Here is a 21050-nt window from a genome sequence, read left to right on the forward strand (position 1 = left end):
GAAGTCATGGCTGGACAATTTCATGTTCATGATCACCCTGGTGTGCTAAAATACATGCAAATATGAATGGGAATATACTTCAGAGATATTTTACTCATAAGAAATTCTAGGGGTGGCAATAATTGTGGCCAACGTGTTTTAGAGAAAAACATTTATTTCAATAATTAAATTTCTTTCAATTCTTCTCCTTCAGTGAAAGGTTAGTTTTTACTAATTTTATGAATTAAAGATCAAAAGGATAAACAATGTAGATTTATTTTTACAGTCACCTTTGATCATATTTACCAAGGGTGCCAATAATTCTGACCACCACTGTATATATAGTGCGACTATAACTTTGTGAAATAAAATCAATAGTTCAGCCACAAAGCAGTAAAAAAAAGAACAGCAAGGAAGAGGTTACACTCTAAAACATTAAGAGTACAAAACACACATCCACTCAAACACACACTCACACACGCGCAGAGAAACACAAACAACTCAGTTATACACGCAAATGAACTGGTGTGGCTATAACAATATGGTAAAATTGAGCCAAAAGACTCAAATAAGAGGTTGAAATCAGATCAGACCCAGATTTATTAAGCTGTGATAAAGCATATCTGTTCAGTTTTGTTACATTTTTATTTCATTTGGATGTTATGTGTATCAAAGTTCTCCTGTGTTCAGGTTTGACTGTAGTAAAATTAATTACACTCTAAAAAATGCTGGGTTAAAAAACCCAAGCTGGGTAAAATATGGACAAACCCAGCAGGTTGGGTTAAAGGGCACCTATTATGCCCTCTTTCACATGATGTAATATAAGTCTCTGGTCCTGGTCAAGTTTCAGCTTAAAATACCCCACAAATTTGCCCCTATTTGGGGGTGAGCAAAAACATGCCTTTTACTATATTAATATATTGCTGGCTAAAAAAATAAATCCAAAATTGGTTGAAAAAAAAATGGCTGGGTAAAAACAACCCAGTCCCTGGTTTTGTCCATATTTAACCCAGCAGTTTTTAGAGTGTAGATTATAAGGCTTTGGTCACTTTTGACTCTGAAGAAGCCAAGTGTGACCCCTAAATGAAGAGGCCCAGAGGGTTAAACCAACACAAAGCATTTCATGATTTAAATTTATATAACTTAATGTATATACAGTATATATTATTACTGGAAAACAAGACAAAAACACTGATAAAGGAAATGGGTTTAAGGACCCCATTGATTTTCATGTTGAATTATGATGTGCAAAATTTAGAATTTTTAGAATATTGTTTTTATTAACAGTAAACAAAACATCAGTAAATGTTCTGATTTGAATTTAATACATTACAACACAAGTAAGAGATCACAGAAGTGTTACAAATTTACTCCAAAGGCGTGATTTAAAAACATATCCAAAATTATGTACACAAGAATATACAGGGATATTACAAACAAGTGTAGAAAAAAATATCTACATTTATAACAAGCCTTGGCACACAATGGCATGCAGCAGTCACAATTTTGTAAGTATAAAAAGTTCATGCAACCCTATTACAAATCTGTATTTTTGTATTATAGTTAAAATGAGAGTAAAAACCGATGAAAGACATTTTTATATACATAATGTTAGAAATCTGAGCTGAGTAGAGCTGATTTATATCAGCACATTCAGAGACATGTTTAATGCATATGACCTTCAGATAAGTTTGGCTGGGTCCACTCAGGTTAAAGGTGTTTTGTGCATTACTAAACTGGCACTAAGTACTCCATAATTACCTGAGTAAAAGGTTTTGAGCCCTTCTGTGATCTCCATGCCCTTTATATTGTACTTGAAGTGAATAAACTAATTTCAGTGAATGTTACAATACTTTTCACAACTCAACAAAAGACAGAAGAAACAGGAAATAGCTTCATTTACAGCTGGGCAGATCACCTAAACAAATAATAAAGCCTTAAAAAAAAAATAACACTGTCGCTGCAGACTCAACACTTTTAGCTGATTGCACAGTCAGCCAAGAATCATGATTAGGAAATATTACAGTACACAACAATGGACTGACGAATGTATAGGAACATATACATATATAATAATAATAAAGCCTTTCACTGTAGGCTATATGGACGTTCAATGCACTACGCTTTCACATGACAATCTGTACACAAGTGCTTTAGGAATACATGTTGCATTATGACACAAATACACAGTGCAAAACTAAAACAGAATATTCTTTTTATAGGATCGACAAAGTTCTTTTTATGTTGCTGGATGACATGTTGAACTCGTTTCCTAGCCCTTTTCCATGATGACAAAAATACTCTAAAAATGATGAAAGAGGGGTGGGTGGAAAATTCACGACCTCTTGACCCTTAAAGTTATATGTTCATACCTACAGCCAACAACACAGTTCAACCTCCTACAAAAATGGACGATAAAAAAATAAATATATCTATACAAATGTATAAAACACAACGACAAGAAAATGTGCAGGTTTGTGTCAGTTTTGCCATAAATATCCCCTTCCCATGTACAACTCGGATCCAACCATTAGTCCACTCAGCTTGAGGAAAACCACTTAATATTTTTTTTCATATAGAGAATATTAGTACAGGATTCATAGGAAAGAAAAAGTCCAACAACTAACACTTCATTTTGAGGAAGGTAAATCCCACAGCTGACTGGCACAAGTCAATGGTTTTAAGTTACTGCCATAAAAGCTGATTCCAGTCTCAGTTAATACTGTGGAGCATCAGGCCCATGATACAGACAAAAAGCAGCAGCGTGGGACTGTGTGCTGGTTGAATGCTCTCGTTAATGGGAGACATGGTGGCAAAGATGGCATCAGTCTCGTTTCGTGGGAGAGGCATGTTACAGATGTTCCCCTCACAACAGGCTGTACACTCCTGCATAGAGAAAACCAAACAATAAACTGTTAAAAAGAAGAAAAGAAAGATTTACACTTTCTAAAGTAATGCCAGTGCTTGAAATGCAAGACACTTTGAACCCTAATGCTCAAAATAATTCATTGGTTTGAGTAGGACAAACTCAAATTAAACAAATGAGTTCAGTCAAATTAACTTTTATAAGTATTTAGCACTTTCTTTTTCTTTCAAGTTCACATAACTAATATATTTTAAGTAAACTGAACTGTTTCATTGTTTTGAGTTTCTTTTAATTTAGAGGAACTTAAGATTAACTGAAACTGGACTTGGATTTCTATTTCCCAGCATGCTTTGCCCATGGCACTCGAAAGGGTGCTAAAATTAAGTGTTATATAATGTTTTTTTGTGCAAGATTAATGTTAAGTAGGAGATTTAGCAGTGATTAATGTTTTGTTATTCTAAATTAGAAGAGTTTCTGTTAATGTGAGTTTGAGTTACCATCTTGGTGACAAGTGGTGTATGTTAAATGCCTTATATTGCTGCACTCACAGTGCTATACCATGTTATTGTTAAAGGGATAGTTCACCCAAAAATGAAAATTTGATGTTTATCTGCTTACCCCCAGTGCATCCAAGATGTAGGTGACTTTTTTTCTTCAGTCGAACACAAATTATGATTTTTAACTGCAACCGCTGCCGTCTGTCAGTCAAATAATAGCAGTAGATGGGAACTTCAACTATAACAGTAAATAAAACTTGCTTAGACAAATCAAAATTAAACCCTGCGGCTCGTGACGACACATTAATGTCCTAAGACACGAAACGATCGGTTTGTGCGAGAAACCGAACATTATTTATATAATTTTTACCTCTAATACACCACTATGTCCAACTTCGTTCAGCTTCCTGTTAGTGAAGTCAAAAAACGCGTTGTGATGACGGAAGTGATGTCTCGCCCATATACTTCAATGAGCGCGAGACATCACTTCCGTTGTCAGAGCGCGATCAGACCTCACTAGCCGGAAGCTAAATGCAGTTGGACATAGTGGTGTATTAGAGGTAAAAAATTATATAAATACTGTTCGGTTTCTCGCACAAACCGATCGTTTCCTGTCTTAAGACATCAATGTGTCGTCACGAGCCGCAGGGTTTAATTTGGACTTGTCTATGGAAGTTTTCTTCGACTATTATTGTTCAAGTTCCCAATCACTGCTATTATTTGACTGACAGACGGCAGCGGTTGCAGTTAAAAATCATAATTTGCGTTCGACTGAAGAAAAAAAGTCTTCTACATCATGGATGCCCTGGGGGTAAGCAGATAAACATCAAATTTTCATTTTTGGGTGAACTATCCCTTTAACATGTTAGCAAATTAGCAAGTTAGCATTTTCTGAATTAGCTTGTTATAGCTAGCTATGATAAAAATGTTCACATTGAGATTACATGACAATTTGAAGTTAAATGTATGAATGAAGTTTACTCAAATATTTCAAGTTAAGAACAATTAAAATGTATGAGTACAAAATAAAAATCTGCCAGTTCTGCTTGCTTAAACTGAATTTCTTAACTTAAACATTTTGAGGCAACTGATTGCAGCACAGGTTTTTTTGAGACATGCTCCTAGAAATTACAACAAAATGAAACACAGAAACTGCTCAACTGCAGAATTAAAAGCTACTGTTGATATGAAGCCAAAAAATACATAAAACAATCACCTAGAAAATAAAGCTACTGAGCATGACGTGGTTATTGTGGCCACAAATTAGGATTTTGTTCCCACAACTTAATTTGTTGCCACAATTGAACTAAATTACATCAAGGGAACAAATTAGTACAAAGTGGCTATGATTTAACTAAAACATGGCCACACATTAATAAATCATGGGAACAAAATCTTAATTTGTGTCCACGATATATATGGTTTCTTCCACAGGTCTTGTGCAGGGCTGCATAATAAGCATTTCTTCTTAAATTTTGTCGACAAATGATACACAGATGCTAAACATACACTTGCGATGCTTATCCTGCCTCCCGGCTTCTTCTGATTGGTCCCACTGTTTTAAAATTGACATTGATAAACTTAATTGACACACAATTTTACAGAGAAATGTTTAGTATTAATGTTTACAGAGAAAAACAATTTAAAAAGCAGAGCAGAGGGGAGAGGAGCAGTTGCATAAACATAGCCATTGTGTCTTAAGAACTAGGACGAACAACTAGCAGTTAGTTAGAGCTAATTAGTCTTACTTTTTGGTATCAAATTAGACCAATCTACATTTTTATGTAACTGACTTAAAAAAAGTTATGAACAGTCTTTAAAGAAAAAATGTGATGACTAACTTGTAACACAAGTCTAAGCAGTTCGTGCAACCGGCCCCAGTTTGCAAATATTATGATGATGTAACTGCTCTTGGCTATTCTGAATGCTGAACATTCTATCAATGTGAGTCAACTGGAGAGCTTAAATTTCTTTTTCATTTTCTACAGTTTACAAAAATGAAGAGCATACCTCAGAATGATCAACAAATCAGAAAGTTTGTGTTAAAGTCACCATGAATGAAAAATTGACTATACTTAAATTTTTTTTGGACTATTGCTGTATTTATTATAATTGATTTATCCATGCACATTCATGTGCCCTCATAATCTTTAATCAAAATAATTTCCCCTTCCTCTTGCAGCAACATCTCTTCTCCGATGGCGTGTCAAAACGGGACAACCTGTCACTCACATGACATCACAGCAATAGCAAACCACAAGCATCCAAGTATCCAATCAATTCCCAATGGCCATTATCAAGTCCTGCCCTAAATTATTTCTTGTTTGAGAAGCTGTTTCACTCGGATATAGGTCACTATAAGGAAGAAAAGATGACCTTAAAGGTGCCCTAGAATCAAAAATTGAATTTATATTGGCATAGTTGAATAACAAGAGTTCAGTACATGGAAATGACATACAGTGAGTCTCAAACTCCATTGTTTCCTCCTTCTTATATAAATCTCATTTGTTAAAAAGACCTCCGAAGAACAGGCGAATCTCAACATTACACTGACTGTTACGTAACAGTCGTGATCATTAATAAGTATGACCCCAATGTTTGCATATGCCAGCTCATGTTCACAACATTATGAAAGTCATTAGACAAGGGCAGCCATGAACATCTGGATGTGCACAGCTGAATCATCAGACTAGGTAAGCAAGCAAGGACAATAGCGAAAAATGGCAGATGGGGCAATAATAACTGACATGATCCATGATTACATTATATTTTTAGTGATATTTGTAAATTGTCTTTCTAAACGTTTCGTTAGCATGTTGCTAATGTACTGTTAAATGTGGTTAAAGTTACCATCGTTTCTTACTGTATTCACGGAGACAAGAGAGCCGTTGCTATTTTCATTTTTAAACACTTGCAGTCTGTATAATTCATAAACACAACTTCATTCTTTATAAATCTCTCCAACAGTGTAGCATTAGCCGTTAGCCACGGAGCACAGCCTCAAATTCATTCAGAATCAAATGTAAACATCCAAATAAATAAATACTCACATGATCCGAAATGGGCCGCAGCCTGAATCAGTGTATAGTTAATGATGCCCCAAAATAGGCAGTTAAAAAAATTAATTAAAAAAAATATCTATGGGGTATTTTGAGCTGAAACTTCACAGACACATTCAGGGGACACGTTAGACTTATATTGCATCTTGTGAAAGAACATTCTAGGGTACCTTTAACTTCTGTTTCATTCTGACTTTAAAGTGTTTTAGGTTGAATTAATTGCCAAAGTTTAATAACCTACTTAGGATTAGGCCAGAATGCATTTGTGTTTGTCTGAAAAAAATTTCTTCAAGGTAACCTGTAAATAACCTTATTTTTTAACCTTAGAATGAACATTCAACTTGTAAATTTTCCCTTTTAGTGTTGCTGTGGCATCTTTACACCGCATTTATCTCTCAATCTGGCCTTCTCACATCTGCCCCCTGCCCTCTACATAACTCCTGTCCTGTGCTAGAGGTAAAAGGTAAGATACAAAGAGTTCAGGGAGTGACCAGGCACACCTTTCAGCAAGGATTACTCAAAGAAGGATTACTGAGAGACGGCAGCATAACTCACAACTTTATCTCATCTGCGGAGAAATCACTTGAGAGGATAAATGGATTAACTAAAGAGCAGAGTTTAGTGTTGCTGACTGAGCCATATCCTATAAGCAGCAGAAATGTTTATCATCCACTCAAGTTTTCAAGATCACTTCAAGTGGACTGTGTAAAATGAGATGAGAAGACAAACGTGGATGGATTTCAGACAGTAGGACGAGCATGACACAAATCGGACGCATAATGCGAGTTGTATTTAATTGTTCTCACCCTGTTTCCTTCATGGTCCATGTCCGAGCATCCTGTTTCAAGACAGTCTTCCATCGCCACACAACGCTTTGTCACCGACACTGTGTTTCCATCCCAGCTCATCTTATGACGTGTGTAACAATATCTGCTCTCTAAAAGTTACAAAGAAACTTCACTTAGTTTTCTCAAGGGCATACTGTATATATCACAAAAGACAACATTAAGATTTTACTAATGGTGTCAGATTCTGGGAGAAAAGAAATACTCCTCCAGGGATTTTTTTTTTTTTTTTTGTACGGATATTGCAGTACTCCCCCTTAGCCAATCTCTAATAAGTGGCCATGAAAACATTTCACAAGGACTACATGGAAAAACACAACACAACCAAATCTGAGCATTCCAGGAAATGTATACATTCCCCGCAAAACTGCAGATGATCTGCAGCAGCATGTGCTTACTGAAGGAATGAGGGTTTGTAAGGAGTTACAACTCCTGAGTCATTAACACAGTGCTGTAAATCAGACCCAACACAGCACCAGACTCCTTATATGGCAGGCTATTCATGGCAAAAGCATGACTGAATACATATATGAAACAAGTCATAGGCAAAGCAGGACCTGAAAAATACTGACCCTGCATCTTATTCACTAAATGCACTCATGTTGTTTTCCAGTCATTATGACCCACAGAGGATCTTCTTTTTCCCAAAATTCAAGTTATTGTTATCGCATTAGACTGCAACTTACTAACTTATTTTTGTTCTTTTTCTTTTTCTTTCATTTGACGGTCAGTTGTATTTGACACCAAATTAGGATTTTTACCACAGCACAATTAAATATCACTGTCATTCTTTTCAGAACATGCATCCTTTGTATATAAATTGGATTTATTTTAAATTGCGCATTCTTTTGCAGAACGACAAAAATACTGTACACTCTAAAAAATGCTGAGTTAAAAACAACCCAAGTTGGGTTGAAAATGGACAAACCCAGCGATTGGGTTGTTTTAACCCAGCAGTTGGGTTAAATGTTTGCCCAACCTGCTGGGTAGTTTTACTTAACTCAACTATTGTTTAAAAATTACTGTATTGCTTACTTAAAATGAACCCAAAATATCTTGAAAATTAACATTTATTAATATGTTTAATAAATGAACATTTTAATTTAATTTTAAAATTCATTTTAAGTCAGCCATATAGTCATTTTCAAACAATAGTTGGGTTAAAAAAAACTACCCAGCAGGTTGGGCAAACATTTAACCCAATCGCTGGGTTTGTCCATTTTCAACCTAACTTGGGTTGTTTTTAACCCAGCATTTTTTAGAGTGTACTTAGTTTCAATAGGCACCCAACTTCAAACTACTCTGTAATAAGAGAGAGGTTATGGAGATGTTGGTACCTCGTGGACAGTAGAGATCTGGAGCCCAGCGATTGCATTCATAGTTGTCCGGTGCATCTTCACAGGTAAAACACTTAAATCCTCCTGGATATGGAGTTGCTGGGAAAACAGAGGACAAAAGAATAATAAAAGAAAATCAATGTAAACTGAATGATTAAGGTCATCATTAGTGATTGCAAATCTTTTGGTGAAACTGATTAACTGATTATTATTATGTTGAACAAAAGGGCGGGAATAATCAGATTTAAATATAATATGGTAGTACATACATATAACATCTTATCTGCTGATACAATCTTATATTTTCGCTTCCATTCAAAAGTTTGGGGTCAGCAAATTTTGTAATGTTTTTAAATGAAGTCTTTTATGCTCCATAAGATTGCGTTTATTCATTTTATAACCCATTTTATATTTTATAAAAAAAAAAAATACAGTAAAAACAGTAATATTGTGAAATATTATTACAATTTAAAATGGTTCTCAAGAAACATTTCTTATTATTATCCATGTTGAAAACAGTGCTGCTTAATATTTTTGAGGAAACCATGATATCTTTTTTTCCCATGATTCTTGGAAGAATGGAAAGTTCAAAAGAACAACAATTATTTGAGATAAGATGTTTTTGCAACTATGTAAAAAAAACTTCTCTTTCATCTGCATTGAACTTTGCTTCAATGAAGCTTGTTATACATGTGGTGAAATAGAAATGATTGATTGTGTCTTGGCATCATGCTACAGTGCTTTTCACCTCTGAATGGTGTTCTCCCCCCAATTTCCTAATCAATAGAAACATTTGGCAAAGAGTGAGACACAATCTAATCAAGTGTTCTTCCACCAGTATTTGCTGTTAATTCTTAGATTAAAAAAAGTCCTCGGGAAAACAGTGCGCTTTTTCTATTTCTGGAGCTCCTCAATCAGATTATGCCGCTCACATAGAACATAAACATCAGCCTCATTTTTGTTTTAAAGTTTTAAAGAGAAAAACCTCTTGTTGACCTCACTAAGCAAATGCTTCAAGAATCTGATCAAGTGACCATTTTAAACAGGCCATTCATTCATCCAGACAGCACAATGTGTTATTACCTCTGAGGTCTCTAAATAGCTCTGTATATACAAACAGAGCTTAGGAGTTCATTTATGACCTACAGTTTTTACTATTAACTCCACCAAATTCCAGTGACTCTTATGAAAATAGTCATTAATTAATTAATACAATAATACAACTGACTGTAACCTTAGATATTTATAGCACAGGCTTAAAGAGGTGAGAGAAACATTTAGTTAAAACAACAGCAAAATATGAACACTCGCGTATCTATGTTATCATAACATTAACTTTCCTCCAGCTAATTCAATGTGCATATCTTGTGTGGATATGTTTAATATTGAGATGACTTTTTTGGTACATGTAAACACTCATTGTGAAGTAGCGCTAACTACTCTAAATAGGTGGAGTGTGTTTTGTTTTCTGAATGATCTCATGGGGTTGTAAATCCACACTTGCCATCTGGAGTGATGAAACAAAATCAACTCCATCATCATCGTAAATCCTCTACGTCAATGTGCAACAGCTGGATATCAGCAGGTCACAAAAATGGTGGTGGTGCACAAACTATTTTGAGAGCTCATAAGAACTGATTTGTTTTAACCTCTCACACACACACACACACACTCGATCCCCGCTGGGCCATTGAGCAGATACGGATATCTCCAGCTGTACACCGGAGAGCCACCACACAGCTAAACGGATTTTGGGAGGTCCTGCTTACTGTGATGAAAGAGTTTGGGATTTCACAGATTAAAGGGATAGTTCACCTCAAAATGAAAATTCTGTCATCATTTACTCCTACTCAAGTTGTTCCAAACCTGTATAAATTTCTTTGTTCTGCTGTACACAAATGAAGACATTTGAAAGAATGTTTGTAACTAAGCAGATCTCTCCCCCTTATTGACTACCATAGTAGGAAAAAAAAATACTATGGCAGTCAAAGGGGGGGGCGAGATCTGCTTAGTTACAAACATTCTTTCAAATGTCTTCATTTGTGTACAGCAGAACAAAGAAATTTATACAGGTTTGGAACAACTTGAGTAGGAGTAAATGATGACAGAATTTTCATTTTTGGGTGAACTATCCCTTTAATTCTCTCAACAGAGCTGAAACCAACATCTACTCTCTTTCATTATGGCCAAATTGTACTTGAACATTGCCACATTACCAAATGATTCTGAGATATTACATATCAAAAACTTGTTTTGGTAAGAAATTATCAAGTTTTATTGACTTTTACTTTTATTGTCATTGACCAACATGTAATATACAGAATATCAGTACATTCAAATATGAATGTAGAGGAAAAATAGGAATGGAACCATGAGGAATTTAACGATTCCAGTTCCACTTCTGAATGGAAAATGTTTGGAATTGTTTTCACTAAAGGACATTCTAATTAAAATATATTTATCTGTATATAAGCTGTATATACAACTTCTATATTGGTATATATTATATATATATATATATTATATATATATTATATATATATATTATATATATATTATATATATATATATATATATATATATATATATATATATATATATATATATATATATATATATATATATATATATATATATATATATATATATATATATATATATATATATATATATATATATATATATATATATTAATATATATTATATATATATATATATATATATACAGCTATGGAAAAAATTAAGAGACCACTTAACATTGATTTCTGAACTTGGAGTGGTCTCTTAATTTTTTCCATAGCTATATATATATATATATATATATATATATATATATATATATATATATATATATATATATATATATATATATATATATATATATATATATATATATATATATATATATATATATATATATATATATATATATATATATAGTTTAATTTATTTTAACTTATATATATAAGTTTTTGTATACAAGTTTTTAATACACATCAAGATTTTTTTGCAAATAAATTAATACTTTTATTCAGCAAGGATGTATTAAATTGATAAAAAGTAAGATTAAAAATGTTTATAATGTTACAAAAGATTTATTTTTCAAATAAATGCTGTTCTTTTGAACTTTCTATTCAAAAAAATTATCTCGATTTCCACAAAAATATTAAGCAGCACAACTGTTTTTAACATTGATCATAAAAATAATTGTTTCTTGACTTGAGCAGCAATTCAGAATATTAGAATGATTTCTGAAGGACCATGTGACACTGAAGACTGGAGTAATGGCTGAATATTACCCTTGAAAATAGATTAAAATAGAAAACATTTATTTTAAAATGCACACATATTTCATAATATTACTATTTTTTATGACATTTTTTATCAAATTAATCTAAATATTTGTTTGAATGTATATTAACAAACTATATTGCTGAAATGATGTCATTTTGTCTGTTGATGACTTGATGAATGTTATTAGAAAATGTTACTAATATATCCGATGAGTGTAAAAGCCATTTCCCTGTAAAGAGTTTCAAGATGCAAATGAAACGGGGGCTAAAGAAGGAAAGGTCTCAGGCAGAAAAAGCGCCATGGCCATTGCCACATGCTCTGAACAATTGATTTCACATCAGCAGGCTTAGTGGGCGATCTATAATATTTAGGGTGGGGGGGTCTTAACACAGCTGGTATGTCAGCCCTAGACACTGAGTTTAGCTAAGCATCACTGGCCTGCTGCTCAACCACTGATTACAGCCTGGAAAACCAATTATTAAGACACAATATAAAATCTAGAACGCCATTTGGAATGAATCTGCATTCAGAGCCTAAAGGTCTAACAGCTCCATACAGATCTATAGAAGCCAGGACTGACAACTGATGTCCGACCCTTTTGTTCTTCCAGATGACCCAGGAACTCATGGATTATATCCGTTTCATTTTCAAAGCTTTGGCAGAATCTAAGAAGAAAGAAGACGAAAGAAGAAATACTTACTTGAGGGATGGAGAAAAACAATGTCTTTTTCTGTGAAGTCCCTTGATTGAACCGCTTTGATCCAGCCGGTGATGGCGGTCAGCATTAAGCCCCAGGCCATGATAGGCCAGGGTTCCATAGCTGGAGGAAAACTCACATGAGCGGGTACCCAGATTCAACACGGCACCTGTTAAACATGAAACCATGGTCACAAAAAAAACCTTTTAGGCACCAAATAAATTAAGTTTAACAAGGGATTAAAGAAACATCTGCTGAAGATAGAAAGGAACTCTATAGGATTAAAGCAGTTCAAAGCAGTGTTATCCCTCTCCAAAACACCGGACACAAAGAGGCATGCTTGTTATTCCAGCAAGTGCTTCATTATATCAATGACAATGTACGCAGTCTGCCAATGTCCTGACCCTCTTTGCTGTTTGCTTTGGCTGTTGGCAGCAGAACAAACACTCATCTATTGTTTTCAATTACTGAATGCCATGCTCACAATCAAACATCTTTGATGAACGCCACAAAATGGATACTTATATATTTGCAGTCCATTAAACAGGATTGCATTTAATGGAACAGAATGTTCATGTGCTTCATGTGACATTTTTTGATAGATTCTATTAACAAAATAATGGCTATTGACCTAAAAATTAATGTTTATCATTTTTCTTTAAAAATAATAAAATAATAAAAAGTACATTTTCACTTTTTTACCATGTGCGTTTATTTTAAACTAAATTCAATTAAAAAGCATAACAAAGGTTGAAAAATAAGAAGTATCTGTGCTGTTTTTTGGTGCGATATACTTGTTCAACAAAAATCCTTCTGAAAGACTAAAATAAGCCTGGAGAAAAGCACATGGCTTAAGCACAGAGCTCTGCGGTTTACATTACTGAAACGAAAGCTGGGGAAGATTACACATTTTTCAGAAGTGCTTGACTAAACCGCTTTGTGTGCTTTCTTCAGTAAGTCAGATGGTGGGCCAGCCTGAAATCAATCCATTCATTTTGGTGAATCAATTTATCTAACTTTGTTTACAACTCTCGGATTTAATTCCCCTCCCCAAAAAGCTGACTCATAAAAGAGAGCAGAGAGAGCTTATAAATATAACAGAGCAACCTTCAGACTACCTTTAAGACTGTTTGAAATGTATACCAGTTTTTGCTGCATTTTCCCCTTTAAATTTATATTTTGAGTATATTTCAGTCCTCAGGTATGGGATTCCTTAATGATATATTTGCTTCATTTACAGCATATAAGATCAAAACAGGCCCGATGGCAAGCCGTTTTGACTTTTATTCATTCTCAGGATATGAATTCTTGATATCAACAATTCAATTCTTGATATCAGGAATTACATTTCCACTAGTGACGATGTTATTCCTTGATATCAACAATTCAGTTTTCACTAGTTAGAATGCTAATTTTTCATATCAAGACTTACATTTCCACTAGTAAAAACTAGAAATCTGTAATTGTATTTTCACTAGTGAAATGTCACCATAGGTTGCCATTCAAATTCAATCGTTGATATCAAGAATTGATTTCTTACTAGTTGTAATTCCAATTTCACATATCAGAAATACAAATCTTACTAGTAAAAATCATAATTTGATATCATTAATTACTTTGTTACTAGTGCAAATATATATTCTTGATATCAACAATTGAATTGCTAGTAACAATGTTCATTTTTGATATCAATAATTTGATTGTCACTAGTGACAATGTTTCTGATATCATGAATGTGATACTTACTAGTAAGAAAGCCATTTTAGATATCTGAAATTGTTGATATCAGAAATGAACATTTTTACTAGTAGCAATTCAATTGTTGATATTGAGAACTGACTAAAGCCAATTGAATTCTTGATATTAAAAATTCGCATTTTTACTATTAACAGTGCAATTATTGATATAAAAAATTAGAATTGTATTTCTGATATGTGAAATTGAAATTTTAACTAGTAAGAAATCAATTCTTGATATCAACAATTTCAATGGCAGTGACATTTCACTAGTGAAAATACAATTACTGATATCAAGAATTCTAGTTTTTATTAGTGGAAATGTAATTCTTGATATCAAAATTTGCCATTGTTACTAATGGAAATGTAATTCCTGATATCAAGAATTCATCCTGAGAATGAATAAAAGTCAAAATGGCTTGCCATACTGCCCCTTTTCTAGACTTAAGTAAGTATTGTGTATTTTTTCTTCTTTTTTTGTTCTTTCTGTGGTCTATTAATAAAGATTAGATCTTATTTAGCAAATAGTTCCCATTTAAACGTGAGCAATAATCCCAGCACATCTCTGAGAATGCAGATGTGTGAGAACCAAAACAACTAGAAGTTAAAAATAAAATGAAAAATCTAAAATAGTAATAATAATAATAATGGTCCATTTTCAATTTTTTTTTTTTATCTCTTTATCAATTCAAAGACAATACAAAGTGGCACAATCAATGTTTTCAAATGATTAATGACAATCACAGATAAGATAAGATGCATGTCCAGTAGGATTATAATGGCTTTCCTGTCTGAGGATGTAAAATAGATTTCCTCCTGTTAATGTGTTAGCCATGCCGCTCTCAGAAAAATGATTAAATAGCCCGACAGCGGGCGACCCTGAGCTCCTGTTTCTGTGTTGCTCCTGACCTCTCAGACAATGCAGAGTGGCACAGCACAGCCATGTTAGAGAGCATCAGGTTTCCTCAAAGCAATCCTTTTCTCCGCTGAAGGTCTAAGGCGGTATTGAAAAGGACCACAGAAGTACATATCAGTTTACGTTTTTAGCTGCAGATTGGTCCCACAAGCTGTTCGTTGACTGGGAATGTCAACAAACAATTTAAGTATGTTTTGACACACCTTTGATAAATGCGCTGACCTCTATAATAAGTTAAGTCAGGAGGTAATGAATTGGATTTTCCCCTGGGCTTTTAGCATTATATTAGTAAGAACTTAACCCATGTACATGTGTTACATGAGGCTGCTGAACAGATACAGAGAAAACCGGACAGATCTACAATGAAACTTTCAATGATGAATTAAAAGTTGAGTTAATAACGCATATTTGTGCAATCATAGTTTCTAAAAGAGAAAATAATAAACGGATAGTTCACCCAAAAATGGAAATTCTGTCATTTATTCGCCCTCATGTTGTTCTGTATGGTTTTCTCTCTTCAGGGGAAAGTATATTGTCAAGTACATTGAGGCCAACTCACACTTAAATAGTGCGATTCAACCAAATTCTTAAGCTAGATAGAGATTACCTGCAGGAGAAATGAGCTGCAAACTAATATGAAGCTCAGGAAAAAAAAAAAAAAAAAAATCACCCTCTATGAGACTGTGACATGAAGGGGGAATGAGTTAAGTACGGAAAGCCTTGAGTAACAAAAAGACAATCTACTGATAAGAAAACAAGGATTCAGTTTCAACACACAGGTGTCCTCAAACCAGAGGCATCTTATTCAGCTTTATCTGTTTTTGGGGAGTCTAATGTCCTAGACCATCAAGACCACCAGCTGCCCAGGCCACAACTTTGAGAACATGGGTGATAAGAGATCTTCAACAATAGTGAAGGCCCATTTAAATGTTTAGTGTAATTAAAAAAAAACAAACAAAAAAAAGGGTCCCACTTTATATTAAGTGGGCTTAACTACCATGTACTTACATCAAAAAATAAGTACAATGTACTTATTGGGTTCATATTGAATTGCAAAACACTTTTGCTGCTATTGAGGTGGGGTACGGGTAAGGTTAGGGACAGGTTTGGTGGTATGGATAGGTTTAAGGGTAGGGGTAAGGTGTAAGGGATGGGTCAACAGTGTAATTATAAATGTAATTACAGAAATTAATTACAGATGTAATTACATGCATGTGTTTTTAAAATATAACTACTATGTTATAACATGTATGTACACAATAAGTGCACTGTATCAAATTAATTTAAATGTAAGTACATAGTAGTTAAGGTCACTTAATATAAAGTGGGACCAAAAAATGCTATTCTTTTGAACTTTCTATTTATCAAAGAATCCTGAAAAATCATGATTTCCACCAAAATATTTAAGCAGTACAACTGTTGTCAAGACTGATATAATACTAAATGTTTTTGAGCACCAAAAAAGCATATTGGAATGATTTCTGAAGAATCATGTGACACTGACGACTGGAGTAATGATGCTGAAATTCAGCTTTGCCATCACAGGAATAAATTACTTTTTAAAATATTATTACAGAATAGAAAATAGTTATTTTAAACTGTGATAATATTTCACAGTATAACTGTTTTTACTATATTTTTTGGATCAAATCAACACAGCCTTGGTGAGAATAAGAGACTCGTAACTTGAAAACATACATTTGTGTGGCACTAAGGCCAGCAGACCGTTTCTTTATAATTATATTAATAATTTCATTTTAAGTGTTGACGTACAAATCACAATAATGATGACTGCAACCCATGCCAGTCAAACAAGTGAAATATTTCATTTAAATACTTTCCAAACAAGGCACATAATAATTACTCTGACATTCAAAGGCAACCTTCCAGACCAATCAGGAAGTGCCTCAGGTTGAACTTCGGTGCCCTGTCTCCTCTAAAGCTGTGCCAGGTGCCTGCCATGAGCAATACCTGTCATCAAAGCCTACACGCCTGCAAGTCGCTCTGGAAAATGGAAACTGCGGTTGTCGGTTTGTTTAAACAGACTATTCTGTTGTTTGGAGAGTGTTGAAGAGGATCACGATGCATTAAAGCATAACTGGAGAGCAAACATTTTAGCACAACATGAACCTGGTTCAGAAGCAAAGCAGCCTTTTGCACTTGCTTGAAGTTTTTGAGGTAAGTTAAGGAGGGATGAGTACGAGTCCATGTAAAACCATTGATACATTTAAACATCTTTTATGCCCTTTCCATAAGATTAAACTTAATACACACAAAACCATGTCTTCTGTCTCTACAATATCCCATGTGCAGGATATTAACATCACATCTGTACACTAATGTACTATATTAATTTACTACTATAACAATTGTTCTCCGTTATACTTTAAGCATCAATTTTCAGTCTCATTAAGTATCAACTTTGTCAGATAATATAGTATAATTTTATTTAATGCCATGTCAGCATCTGAGGCTATTTTCATGGCAAAAATTCAATTACAAAAATACAAATATCACATAAATACAATAAAAACCAAACAAAGTCAACAAAAGAACAATTCACCCAAAAAACAAGCAGCGACTTTAAAAAAAAAGTGCTGATTGTAGTTTTTAGCACCTGTGATGCATCATGTAAGAATGACTGTGGAAGCTCTGAAAGCCTGACTTCCTCTCTACAGCATGATACATCCAATCACATTCATGTCATCTCATTACTGCAGGTCACTGGCTGACTCAGACCCAGCAGGATGGAGGAAAGTGGCAGCAGGGAGAGGACTGAGGCTCCCAGCAGGTCAAGGGCCCTGGAGTTCCTGCCTGAGCCACTGCCAGGTGAGTAAGACTAACTCAGGTCAGAAACACGATATTCTGGGTTGTGAATCAGCCTGTGAATGGCAGTCGCTCCCATTAATGGAGGGAAAGAAATGCAAATCCTCTCCTGTGACTTCCAAAACTTGTTGGACCAGATTTCGCACAGGTTTGAGAAGTGAAAAGAGGAGAGTGGCAAGGAAGCCACAAGCTGCAAGTTGTGGCTCTTTTCCAGTCTGCCACAAACACCTGAAATATCAGCATTTCATCTAGAAGTAATTATACTAGAAACTGCACAATACAAGAGGTTTATATTACTTAGGACAATGGTACAATCCTCTTCTATTCAACGAATAGAAAATAAACAAAAACATTGCATAACACCTTCAAAACTGTTTACTGTTGAACAAAATTCATTGGAAAGCCTCAAAAAAGCAAGAATGGACAATAATGCAGATGAAACTGCACCTCTCTCATTTGAGAGAGCACAATGCAATCTCAACAGAGCCCTGTTGTCACAAGTCAAATGGCATTGAGCAATGCCTCTGCCCTATAGTGCACCCGGCCAAAACCAAATGAGTCAAGTTAAATCAGAATCACAGACCAGCTAATTGAAATCCTACATGCACAAACACACACTAATCCGCCACTATTCATTTGAAGTGGTCCGATTCAGCTGCATAATTTTTAATCCACTCTTCAGACTCTTGACACATTCAAGGATCCAAGGAATCAGTCATGTAGCTCAGAATAACACAATGAAAAATAAACTTCAAATGCCTCAGATAATGCAGAAAAGATTCTCTGTCTTAAAAGATCTATGTTGGAACAAATAATAATAATAATAATAAGTTTTATTTATATAGCCCCTTTCCAGAGCTCAAGGACGCTTTACAGTGAACAATTAACAGGGAAGAGAGAATACAAGTAGACAATGATGAGAAACAATAATGGAAGTATAGAGAAAAATAGAGTCAAGTAACATTACAAAACAGGACTTAAGAGACATAACATTCAGAGAAATAATAGTAATAATGCAGAGTAATCAATTAATCAAATCAGGGGTATAACATTCAGAAAATAGGTGAGTTTTGAGTTATGATTTAATACAATATTAATGATACAATAACAATATTAATGATACAAGGTGCCATATACTACTATTATGATGAGCATGTTTTTATATTTGAATTAAAATTTGCTTTAATCTTTTTTTTTTTGGGTGGGCATAAAGTCAAAATTTCAGGGTCAAAATTTTACAATTTCAGCCTTGCTGAATAAAAATCTAATATATATATATATATATATATATATATATATATATATATATATATATATATATATATATATATATATATATATATATATATATATATATATATATATATATAAAGGCTTTGCCCATGTCTACTGGCTAACAATCCTGATGTGTGTGTGGAGTTTCAAACAATTTGATGCATGCTAAAAGTCTCAAAAGCATCCAAAACGAATATTAAAGTTTGATGCGTTGCCAAGGCAACTGTGTTTGAGATATCACGATTGTTTTCAAAGGTCAACATCTGCCATGTTTTGACATTATTCAAAGGAAGTTTGAAGCAAATCGGTTAAAAATAAGAGGGTGATCTCAAAGCATGCTGAAAGTAACACTTTTCCTGCTGCCAGTTGGTGGCGCTATAACTTTGACTCACAATAGTCACATCTATGTGATCAGCCTTGTACAACGAAGACACAGCCGAAGTTTTATCAAAATCAATTAATGTATGCAAGTAGTTATAACACTTAATATAAAGTTATAACACTTTGTTTCCCTATTCTTGCTATAAATTCGTTGCCTCGCCACGGCCAAACCGTTTGATATATATATATATATATATATATATATATATATATATATATATATATATATATATATATATATATATATATATATATATATATATATATATATATATATATATATATATATATATATATATATATATATATATATATATATATATATATATATATATATATATATATATATATATATATATATATATATATATATATATATATATATATATATATATATATATATATATATATATATATAAACTTTGACCCTGAAATTTTGACTTTATTCCCACCCAAAAAAAATATTAAAGCAAATTTTAATTCAAATATAAAAACATATTATATATATATACACATACACATATACATATACATACACATACACACAACCGTTCAAAAGTTTGGGATCGGTAAGATTTTTAATGTTTCTAAAAGAAGTTTCGTCTGCTCACCAAGGCTGCATTTATTTAATTAAAAATACAGTAAAAACAGTAAATCTCATGTTCTTCATGTCACTTTTTTAGGCCACTTTTTACTGGTAACATAAGATATTTGGCATTATCAGGACTCACAAATATTCCCTCATTGCATTATTATACATTATATTCAACATTACATATATAGTAGTTTAATGTACTACTGACAATAAAACTCTGTAAACTACGATTTTTTCCTCACACAGTAATTTTATATTTTCTTTTTTACATAATACATATTGTCACTATCCACTATATTTTCTCTACAAGTTATTCATTAATCCGTTTTTCTCCAGTAGAATTGTAGAAATATATTCATATATTTATATATATTTCTACAATTCTACTGGAGAAAAACAGATTAATGAATAACTTGTCGAGAAAAAATATCACAATGGAAAAAAGATTATTAAAGAGATTTGTTATTCTACAAAATATTCATTAATCTGTTTTTCCTGTAGAATTGGGTTTATCTGATTAAGCTCATAATGCAACAGCATCTCTTCTCTCTCTCTTGTTTGGTGGCCCTGCTTCTTGAAACTAGACTAGAGCTCTACTGTATCCGTCCTACCCTTCAAAATGTGAGGGGTGGGTCAAACCGAGGAAGCATAAAATGTCCTTGTGGCAGCTGTAGAAATCTAAGCGGGTGGGGCGTAGGGTAAGTTTGATTCTCTTGAACTTTGGGCCAGCAAAACCATAACAGGATA

General features: G+C 33.5%; 1 protein-coding gene across 1 annotated transcript in view; it reads right to left on the reverse strand.

Moving 5' to 3' along the window:
* Window positions 1-1299: 1299 nt before the first annotated feature.
* Window positions 1300-21050, reverse strand: part of lypd6 (LY6/PLAUR domain containing 6) — a 28178-nt gene continuing 8427 nt past the window's right edge. Inside the window, exons 2-5 of the mRNA XM_067409703.1 lie at window positions 12578-12743; window positions 8584-8682; window positions 7208-7338; window positions 1300-2865 (exon numbers count right to left, since the gene is read on the reverse strand). Of these exons, the coding sequence (XP_067265804.1) occupies window positions 2692-2865; window positions 7208-7338; window positions 8584-8682; window positions 12578-12695 (522 nt within the window). The 5' untranslated portion in view covers window positions 12696-12743 and the 3' untranslated portion in view covers window positions 1300-2691. The remainder of the gene's footprint in view (window positions 2866-7207; window positions 7339-8583; window positions 8683-12577; window positions 12744-21050) is intronic.

The sequence above is a fragment of the Chanodichthys erythropterus genome, chromosome 14, assembly GCF_024489055.1.
Source record: "Chanodichthys erythropterus isolate Z2021 chromosome 14, ASM2448905v1, whole genome shotgun sequence".
Taxonomy (NCBI): Eukaryota; Metazoa; Chordata; class Actinopteri; order Cypriniformes; family Xenocyprididae; genus Chanodichthys; species Chanodichthys erythropterus.